We start from the raw sequence: 10812 nt of genomic DNA, 5'->3' as shown, positions 1-10812 counted from the left end.
ATTTCAACGTTAATTATATTTTTTAAATATTATTTGTTCTAAATGAGCCACAATTATTTATTTACAGGTTTTTACTGACGTTTTGATATCTATATATCCAAAGACCGTTTTCAAAGATATAAATGATAATATATTTATTTTATTTGTTTATTATTAATTATTTATTTTCTTTTTTTTTCAACTTTAAAAACGGTCCCTGGAATAGAGATCGAATCATCAGTAAATTAAACATATAAATAGATATATTGTGGCTTATTTCCAACATTCTCCCTAAAAATATAGAATGCAACATGCAAAAAGCTGTAGAAAAATAAATATATCTATCATTTGTATATTTGAAATCGGTCTCTTTATATAGAGATCGAAACGTCAGTAAATTAAACGTACGAATAAATATTTTGTGGCTTATTCTCTACATTCCCCTAAAAATACAGAATGTTAAATCAAAAAGCTATAAAAACAAATAAATTTGCAGAAAGATTATTGATGCTACCCAGTTGTCGCAGAAGTAACGCTAAAACGTCTATTGACGTGAACTGACCAGGTTCTAATTTTTTTTAAGATTCTCTTAAACCAGCGCCTAAATATTTCGGAATTCATTTCTTTATCATAATATCCTGTTTCTCTTGATTCAAATTGAAGCAAACCATCATCAAGGAATCCTGTATCACTGCCTATATGGGTAATGATTAAACGTCGTCCTTTTCCTATGGAGCTTTTAATCCTGTAAACCAGCCTTCTATAAATGCTTCTCGTTTACTTTTAACATTTAAATCTTGCCAAACTTTTCCGACTGTATGACCTTCGTTAATCCAGGTTTCATCCAAATTGTGGGACTCATCTTTTCATCTGTTCACCTCATCTTTTCAGTCCAATGCTTCGAATTTTGCGTATTTCTTTTAAATATTTTCTTCTCCGCACAATAATTTCCTTTTTCTTTCTAATAACATACTTTTTCTGTTGCGTTTTACATATCAAAAGTTCATTTCGCCCATAATCCTGATTAATACTCTACGAGATATCTTGGGTAAGAAGTGATCGTTTTCGAGCTCTTGAGAACTTTTTCAATGTTGGAATTTTACTCCGAAAATAAAATGAATGCGGCTTTTCATTTTTGGAACCAACATCAGAATTTTGCTGTCTTCTCTTGGAACAATTCGGTTGTTCGTCCATTGTATTTCAATAATCACAGAATATAACTAAAAATTCGCTATAAAACGACAAACTCCAATAACACTCGGTTTATCACCACAAATTTCAAGCGCACAAAATATATTCACAAAATACAACACAAGCACTCCCACCAGCACCGCCTATGTAAATGAATGTTTCTTGCTTTGACACGGGCGGTAGTGATACTGTTGCAATGCTTTACAAATACCCAAGTTGCCAAGTTTTTTGAAACAGAATGGGAATGAAATCTAAAATATCGATTTTTATTTTATAAACTTAAATATGTAACGAAACCATGTAAATAAAATTATTTCATTACAATGTTTGCTCAATTTTTTAGTACTAAAAAAACTCATTTTTTGATATTTTTATGACGGTAAGAATAGCTGTGTCGAAGAATTCAGGTTTGTATGACCATAACTGCTACTTGTGAACAAGAATCGGCTACACTGTACGGCAGCTCGTGTCAAGTGCGCTATAGAGAAGCACAAATAAATGTACTAATTATACATTCTGTGATTTCTTATGAGAAATCGCAAATTAAACGGGTAGTTTTCGACGGCTTAAATTTGAGGATATTCTGCGTTTAAACGATGAAATCACTCTTCCAAATAGTGGATTTTTACTATAGAAGGATATTCTTGTAACAGGCATGGTTTCCTTGTAAAAAGAAATTAACGCTTCATATGTTTAATATTCTATAAATTCTACGTGGTATTTCGAACTAATCCAGAATGTATATGGCAAAATCACTAAATAAAAGAAAATAATTTCTTCTATTTTTAGTTATTGTTGTAAATGGAAATATAACCTACAAAAAAAGGCAATAAGTAGTAATAAAAAAGTAATAATTAATAAATAGTTTATTTTATAAGTAACTAAAATATAAAATTTCAACTTAAATAATATTATACAAAGTTTATATAAACTCAACATGTTCCTGATCACAAATAAAAAGTGAAATATTAAATAGAAAAAAAAAAACAACTTAAGCACATTCTTTATTTTTTACTCCGTTTGTGGCGTCGTTCTTTCCCTTATGTGAAATGCAGGATTCGGGAACTGTTCAGTGTCTGGAAAGTACATTCCTACTAAAACTATGGTAAAAATACCAGTTATTAAAATCAAGCCTACTGTAGCTGTTACTGTGTACAAGTGAGCATAGACGTACCTAAAAAATGTTTCAATTAATTTTGGATATACTGAAACGATAATTATTGAAAGTTTATTTTAAAAATGAAACACTAATTATTATACAGGGCGATTCTTTGGGAGTTTTAGAGAAACGACATAATTATTATCTGAAAATTTAGGATATGGGGATTTTCTTCTTCTTGAAGTTCCTTCTCTTATCGGAGGTTGAAAATTATTATAGCGATTTTAACTTTATTGACAGGTGCCCTAAATAATTTTAAACTCATATTAAACCATTGCCTTAAATTTTTAAGCCAACAAATTCTCAGTCTTCCAATACTGCGATTGCCCTTTATCTTTCCTTCCATTATTAGAGATAGCATCTCATATCTGGTTTCCCCATTAGAGACTAAAATACTCCAGTTTTCTCTTTTGAGAAAACACTTCTTCATTTGTAATACGCTCTACCCACGGTATAAGTAGTATTCCACAGTAGCATACTTCTAATTTATGTAGGTCTGTTTTTTAACGTCCTTGCTTCAACGCCATACAACAATGAGGAGAATACATCACATCGTAATGGTCTCGTTCTTAATTCTAATGTTATGTCTCTATTGGTTAATATCTTTTTCATTTTCAACAAGGTGGCTCTTGCTAGCTCTATGCGGCATCTTATATCTTTTTCTTCTTCTGCGTCTTTCGCTGTCCATCAAAATGCTTAAAGTCTACTTCAAGCATCAGCAAAAACCTTACTGCCTCTACTACAATGGCAAGTGTGACTTTCGTCAAAATTATGGGTTTTCTCAAAACCAAAATTATTCAACGCGGAGTCAAACCCGGAAAACTACAGAAAGCACATATAAGTCCCGCGGAAATTTCAAGTGTAACATATACAGGGTGAGTTTTTAGTGAGACATCGGTCGATAATTCCATTTGTGGTACAAGATATCCGAAAAACTTATAAAAAATGTAAGCAATGATATTCTCCATACTTGGAAAATATGTGGAATTCTACAGGGTGATTATTAACTACGTGGTATAGCAAATACACTCGCGATCATAAAATCCGGGTCATCTTGAAAATTTCAAGTTTCTTAAATATTTTTGCCTCTGGTGCAGTAATAACCTTTTTTTTTGGCTAATGTATTTTTTATTTGTCATCAATGTTTGTTTTGAAAGAAAAAAAAAATGGTTTTTTATTGTTTTTATTGAAAAAAACAGAAAACAAATCAAATTGTTGATAAAACAGACATACGACAAAAAAATGGAAAATACAGAACGTGGTAAAAAATCAGTGAAATTTCAATGACCAATATCGTGTATTGCTTCCCCTTGCTCTAATAACCACTTGCAGACGACGGGGCATACTCTCAAATTTTCTCCGGATTACATGTTGTGGTATGTTATTCCACTCTCTCACTAACAGATCCTTAAGCTCCTGTGCGTTGTTAGGAGGAGGTGTATGGGTTTGAATACGTTTTTTCAAATCGTCCCAGAGATGTTGGATGGGATTCAGGTCCGGAGACCTAGATGGCCAGGGTACCCTCGTAATTCCAACTTCGTCCAAGTATTACATACTGATCCTGGCAACGTGCGGTCGCACGTTATCCTGCATAAAAACTGCGTTTTCTCCAAGCCCTGCCATGTTGGGCATAACATGTTCTTCCGGAATCTCCGTAATGTACCTTCGTGCAGTTAGGGACCCATTTTCGATGAAGGGTAATTCTGTGTGGAAGTCTGAAGATATACCTCCCCAAGCCATGACCGAGCCTCGACCAAATGGCATTCTTGGAGCAATGCAAGCTTGTGAAAATCGTTCACCGGTTCTCCTCCAAACTCTTACACGTCCATCGGATCCAGTTAGGCAGAAACGGGATTCATCTGAGAATAACACTTTGCTACAATCGTTAATTCCCCAATGCGCGTATTGTCGAGCAAAAGCTAGTCGTGCAACTCGAGGCACCCGGCGAAGTGGCGGTCCTCTAGCCATTACCCGAGAAGATAGTCAAGAAGAACGAAGTCTTCTTCTGACTGTTGCAACACTAAAATTGCGATTTTGTACTTCCTCTAGATGATTTTGATGCATAACCGCAGTTGAGGTCCGCTTTCGTAAAGCCTGAAACACAAGGAAACGGTAATCTAGTGCCTTGGTCGTTCTTCTTCGTCCAGAGCCAGGTCGCCTGGTTAGCAAACTTGCCTCCTGAAAGCGTTGAAGCACTCGTTGAACCGTAGAAAGGCTTACGCCAACAGTTCTTGCGACTTGCCGTTGAGTGTGACCGTCTTCCACAAGTGCAACAATTTGTGCCGTTTCAACAACAGTCAAAGGCATTTTTGTCAAAAAATAAACACTAATAATGGCACTAATAAACACTAATGGTGGCAATAACAAACGTTTGTCCGTTGCATTTGAACAGAAAGTCGAAGTACAAACGAGACATTTAAAACAAGCGGAGTTACAGGTAGCGTTCATTTTGGGAAGTGTGCACTTTACCGCGAAATCGGAACTATTGGAATTCTTTGTTACAAAGGAAACCGCAACAATTCTCAGAAACATGCATTAATTTGTATTTGTGTTATTATTTACGATAAAGCTCGTTAAAAATGAAATATCGGTGATTTTCAAGGTGACCCGGATTTTATGATCGCGAGTGTATATTTACAATTTTTTAAATGGGACATCCTATATATTTTTTCAAATTTATATTAATCTCATAATTCTTGTTCTTATAATATTAGGCTTTGCATTACTATACAGAGTATTTAACAAGTTATGATAATAGCGATATAAATCAAAATTCAAATGACAGACAAGGGACCATTATTTTCGATTTGCCTAATAATTTTCCTGACACGTTGCATCATCCTTTGGACGACCTCGGCGTCAATTTCTCTAATTTTTGTATATATGCGGCGTCTTAACTGTTCCTGATTTTGTGCTTCCCATACGTTATTATAGACTTTCCGACTTAATATTGCCCAGAACTCTTCAATTGGACGAGCCTGAGGTAGGTTGGGAGGATTGTCTGCTTTCGGTACAAAGGTAATGTTGTTAGTTTCGTACTTCTCCCTTGTGATCCTCGCGTAATGACAAGAAGCAAGATCTGGCCAAAAGACTATTTGATCATTTGCATGACGTGTGTTCACAAACTGAAGCAATTTAGAGAGACATCTTTGAATATAAATATTTGCGTTTAAGGCTTCGCCTCGAACAACACCAATGTAGGGCTGTGAGATAAAGCCAGCCTCAGAAATTGCACACCAGACCAAAATTTTGTCCTCAAATTTTTTCTTACTTTTGAATTTTATTTCATCAGGTACATTTTCGTAATCGTTCGTGTAAAACCCATCGTTACCCTTCATCTCAGAGTTGGACAAAGTAGAATATTTTTCATCGTCCATCACGATCAACTTGTTGACGAAATGCACTCGCCTTAACGCGCGGCAACATCTCGGAATTCTCTCTAATTGATCCTCTGTGTATTTTGGAGCTTTCCTTCTTTTCCGGTTGATAATATTGTTACTTAATAGGGTCCTGTATACTGTAGTCTTTCCAACATGAAATCTTCTGGCCAGTTTTCGCTGTGAGACCCCAATTTTGTTCTTAGCTGCTTCAATCAGTCTTGCCTCTCTTATATGGTTCAAAATCCGCGGTCGGCCACTTTTACGCAAGTTAACACATGGTATCCCTTCTTCACATTCTCTGATTGTGCGATAAATTGTCGATTTGCTTATGTTTTGATCTCGATAAATATTAACAATATCTCGTTTCGACATTCGCCCAACCATATTATAAATACCTCGACGAATATCAATTTTATAAGACATTTTGCATAGCACAAACCAAAATATTCTGCTTTGTTTATTAAATTCCATGGCCTTCTTTGTTAAATGCATTTTGCTTCTCAATCAGACCAGGTGAAATTTTTCCCAAAATTTTAGGACCATAAGTTAAGCAATTTCTCGAACTTTCTCCTAATACCCAGATCATATCTGGTAACTCTTATACAGAAAAATTCATTTTTACCAATAAAGTCAAGCCACACCGACCGATTAAAAAGGTAATAATATGAAAACTCATTTTCAAAGCCTACCGTTTACGGTTTAATAATATAAAAACTGTCATTTTTTCAAAGCCTATTCTTTTACATTTGTATCTGACACAAATGGCCTTTTACTTATTAATAACTGTGAGTCACAATCGACAGTTAGGAATGTTTTATTAAAAATTCCTATTGATATAACAATCAAAAAATTGAATGTATTTTCGAAATTTCAAGAAAACTAAAAATATCCTGGAAAGTAATGAGTTTCGGTAGAGGGAATGCTATATAAAAATGAAAGAGTATCATAAATAAAATATTTCTAACAAATAAAATATAGGGTGATAAATTTCAAAAAATTGAAAAAATCGTAATTTTGTTTTGTAGTTCACCCTGTATACAAATTTTTGTCAATGATTTCAATTAAACTTAATTTAAAAACTACAATATATTGTTTACTTTATTATATAAAATAAATAATTATTCATGCATTTCTTTATATACATGGTGTTCATTTTATAGGGATTTTGAAATAAGATCATTTAATTTTTTTTATTTCAACTTGTTAAATACTCTGTATAGTAATGCAAAACTCAATACTACAAGGACAAGAATTATGAGAAGAATATAAATTTGAAAAAATATATAGGGTGTCCTATTTAAAAAATTGTATGTTTGCTATACCACGTAGTTATTAATCACCTTGTAGAATACCACATATTTTCCAAGTATGGAGAATATCATTGCCTACATTTTTTCTAAATAAGTTATTCTATACCATAATGGAATTATCGACCGATGTCGCACTAAAAACTCACCCTGTATATACATATATATATATATATATATATATATATATATATATATATATATATATATATATTTATATATAACCAATACCTGCATATAGTATACAACAGAATATTTTATGTCCTAGTTGTTGATGTAGACAACAAGATTTTAGAGCTGTTTGTGCGTGAAAACAAACAAAGGATTGACCGTTATAAATTTTGTGAAAATTTTGAAAATAGTATTTAGTGTTTCATTTAATAAATTACCTTCAATAAATTTAAAAAAATAGGGTATAAAGCGTGTTGGCGATCCAAATAAATTTGTAATTGTATTACAGTTGATGTTGTAATTATGTTTATAATTGTTTATTTTTATATTAGAAAAGATCAAATTGTACATTCAATCCTAAGGTACAATATAGATACACTAAATCCATACCCTACTGAAAAGCATTTACGTTATTAAAGGAAGAAGGCGAAAAAGGTCCAAGCAATCACAGTGGTGAAATCATCATAACTGTAGTATTAATAATAAAACCGTTAATAATATTAAAAGTAACATATTTTCGATAGGAACATCGTATCGTCGCCGGACGTGCCATACCTCCAACGAGACATAACCGACTAAATCAGGATTCTCACATTAAAAGGCGCATTGAACCGTGTGATATTTTTGGAGACTGATAGATTAGAGAGTTTACTTAGGTATTGCGGCAATCTTCATTGCACCTTTTAGTTTACAAACTTCTAATTAGACAGACTAATATGTTAGTCTGGTCTCGGCTCAGACCAGACAAATATAACAATATTTGTATATATTATTTACAAATATTGTTATATATTAAAAAATTTAAAAAATTGTTATATTATACAAATATAACAGAGCCGAGACCAGACAAATATAACAATACAAAATTACCATAGAAAATGTTGAACATTATGTATATCTAGGTCATGTCATCAAACTGTGAAAACCAAATCAAGATGCTGAAATTAAAAGAAGAATACAACTGGCATGCGGCGCTTTCGACAAACTAGCATATATCTTGAAAAACACCTCCATTCGTGTAAATTTAAAGAAAAAGGTGTATAACACATGCATACTACCAGTTTGTATCTACGGCTTGGAGACAGTAGCCCTTATCAAAAAATCTGCTAAAAAATTAGAAACAACGCAAAGAGCAATGGAGCTCTTCTTCGTAGAACGAAGATTAGGGATATTGTGGAAGAAATTGCAAAAATGAAATGGCGCTGGGCAGGTCACATAGCCCGATATAATGACCACAAGTGGACACGGAGAATTCTAGAATGCAGACCAAGGACGACAACCAGCAGCATGGGAAGACCTCAAAAACGATGGGTAGATGACATAAGAGCAGTGGCAGGCACACAGTGGATTAGATTGGCGCCAGATAGAGAAAGATGGAAGCAATTGGGAGAGACCTATATTCAGGAGTGGATGGAAAATGGTTGACAAAGAAGAAGAAAGAAGAATATGTCAGTTAGAGGCGAGACTCTAGGCGATTATATACAGATGTAGTTGTTCTAACGAAATAAATTAGAAATCAAGATGAAGATATTTGAAAATATCTGTCTTTGTATAATTACTCAATTTGAAAGGAGACAATGTTGAGAAATACCGTCGGCTACTAAAAGGATAGTAAATAAACTTTAAGATCAAAGATTGTGATAAATGATAAGGTTATAAAGTTAAGAATGACAAAGCATGCGGGGTTCGTGTCTCGGACTAATCCAATTCAATATATTCATTAGTTCTCAATAATTCAACATTGATTCGTTATTAATGGTTAGCAAAAATGGTCTGAGTGTATGTAGGCCCAGATATTGTGACATTCAGTGTTAAGACACCACCTCAAAATCAAAGTTGGATACTAAGATAACTATAGCAAACAGTGGAAATAACACATGCAAAATAACTAGCAAACTTCTAATATTATCTTTCAAACAAAGCCGAAAATTACAAAATAGGTCAAAAAATCACAAGAGATATATGATGTTATATATAGTTGTAGTAAAAAAGCCACATAAATAACCATATGATATGAAATATGCAATCTACTTTAGACAAATCAAAGTAAATTGTTACCACTGTCAGTGACAAATTTTCTATTCTGTTGACACCACAGTTTCTCCAATCGTCTTGTGAAATCAAGGCAACCAGTCACCTATCTCCATTCGTCCTTTACTAAACGCATACCAAACAAGCATTATATAATATTTTGTAGGGACAAAATTGAGAACATTGTTAGTATTTTTTATTGTTTTTTGTGTGAACTTTCAGATTTATAATAGTGTTCAATCTGGTTTTCTTATTCATTTGTAAAGGAGTAACTGGTTGGTTACGATTTTAACTGTATCTCATTCTTATCGGAACGTCCTATCCGATCTGAACGTTGGCAATCACCACTGTATGAGAACTTTGTTCATCACATTGCAAAATACTTATATAAGTTAGCCAGCCAGGAGGTTCCTCGTCTTCCGGGACATTCGCCCGGAAAATTTCTTGAATTGAAACTTTTGTCTAATTATTGTAATTGTGATCTTTGCTGCGTAATAAATTCTTCATATTACCGAATGCAGCTCAATTTTTTCGATTCTACATTTTATTTTTTGAGAATGATCCCAGTCTTCATTCAATGTAGAGCATAAATTCGAAATTCAATAGGACTGTCATCTACTCATTTCCTAAGCATTTGATGGAGCGCGGCTAAAGGTTGATTTATTTATCAAACATTTGCGTCCCATTTAACATTTTTGATGCTACCATTTATTATAGACAAAATTTACTATTACCTACAGCGTGCAGCTTAAGTATAGAGGGTTTATCCCTATCAGCACAGTCAAGAGGTACCTGAATACTACGGGATGGACGGCAAGAGCATTATCTTTTTTGATAGTATCAAAATATTCATGGCAACTGTATAACCTCGAATGCAAACAATTAAATCGATAGTTGCCAGTATTTCATGAGCGCACAGTCGGGTAAAATGAAAACAAATCCAACTTGCAATATATCTGTTAAGTAAAAAAACATAAAAACTGGTGGTTTTCTGTGAGTCGGTATATGGAGGATTACGTAGAAGACACCCAGATGTGTTTATAAAGGATGTCGAAGCATTGTGTGGAGATTTGATGACCATCCACTTTAACGGTTTTCTGTTAACGATTTTAAGCAGAATTATGTCTGACCAGACAAAAGATGGAATGACAACATTCCACAGAGGTATCAATGCGCCAATTCAAGCAGAATCTCTTGTAGACATGAAGAATTAGAAGAAGGGAATATAATCAACAAAACAGGCCAGGCTAAAGTAGCTAATGACTCAAACAAAACAGGCCAAGCAAATAAATGATGTTGTAACACAAACAATTCAAAGAAAAATGAAATAATTTTATTTTCAAAATACGATTTTTTGTAAGAAAAGTTGGCTACTGTGGACAAGTTTTTAACAGCCAATAATATTGTCAAAACTTTATCAAACACAAAAAGCATAAAATATTGTAAAAAATGAAAAAAAAATTGTACGAATTAGACTTTGTTTGGAAGAAGCTTGATAAAAATCTGGATATAGAGAAAAATATATATCTGAATGACACACGGATTAATGAAAGACATTTTGCAAAAAAAGTTTGGGCGGATAAACAGGTTACAG

At 33.4% G+C, this 10812-nt stretch overlaps 1 protein-coding gene across 1 annotated transcript in view; it reads right to left on the bottom strand.

Moving 5' to 3' along the window:
• Positions 1–2023: 2023 nt before the first annotated feature.
• Positions 2024–10812, bottom strand: part of LOC140443337 (transmembrane and ubiquitin-like domain-containing protein 1) — a 53098-nt gene continuing 44309 nt past the window's right edge. Inside the window, exon 6 of the mRNA XM_072534540.1 lies at positions 2024–2344. Within this exon, the coding sequence (XP_072390641.1) occupies positions 2182–2344 (163 nt within the window). The 3' untranslated portion in view covers positions 2024–2181. The remainder of the gene's footprint in view (positions 2345–10812) is intronic.

Source organism: Diabrotica undecimpunctata, chromosome 6 (genome assembly GCF_040954645.1).
Source record: "Diabrotica undecimpunctata isolate CICGRU chromosome 6, icDiaUnde3, whole genome shotgun sequence".
Lineage (NCBI taxonomy): Eukaryota > Metazoa > Arthropoda > Insecta > Coleoptera > Chrysomelidae > Diabrotica > Diabrotica undecimpunctata.
Note: the sequence above shows the minus strand (reverse complement) of the source record. Positions and strands in the feature narration are given on the sequence as shown.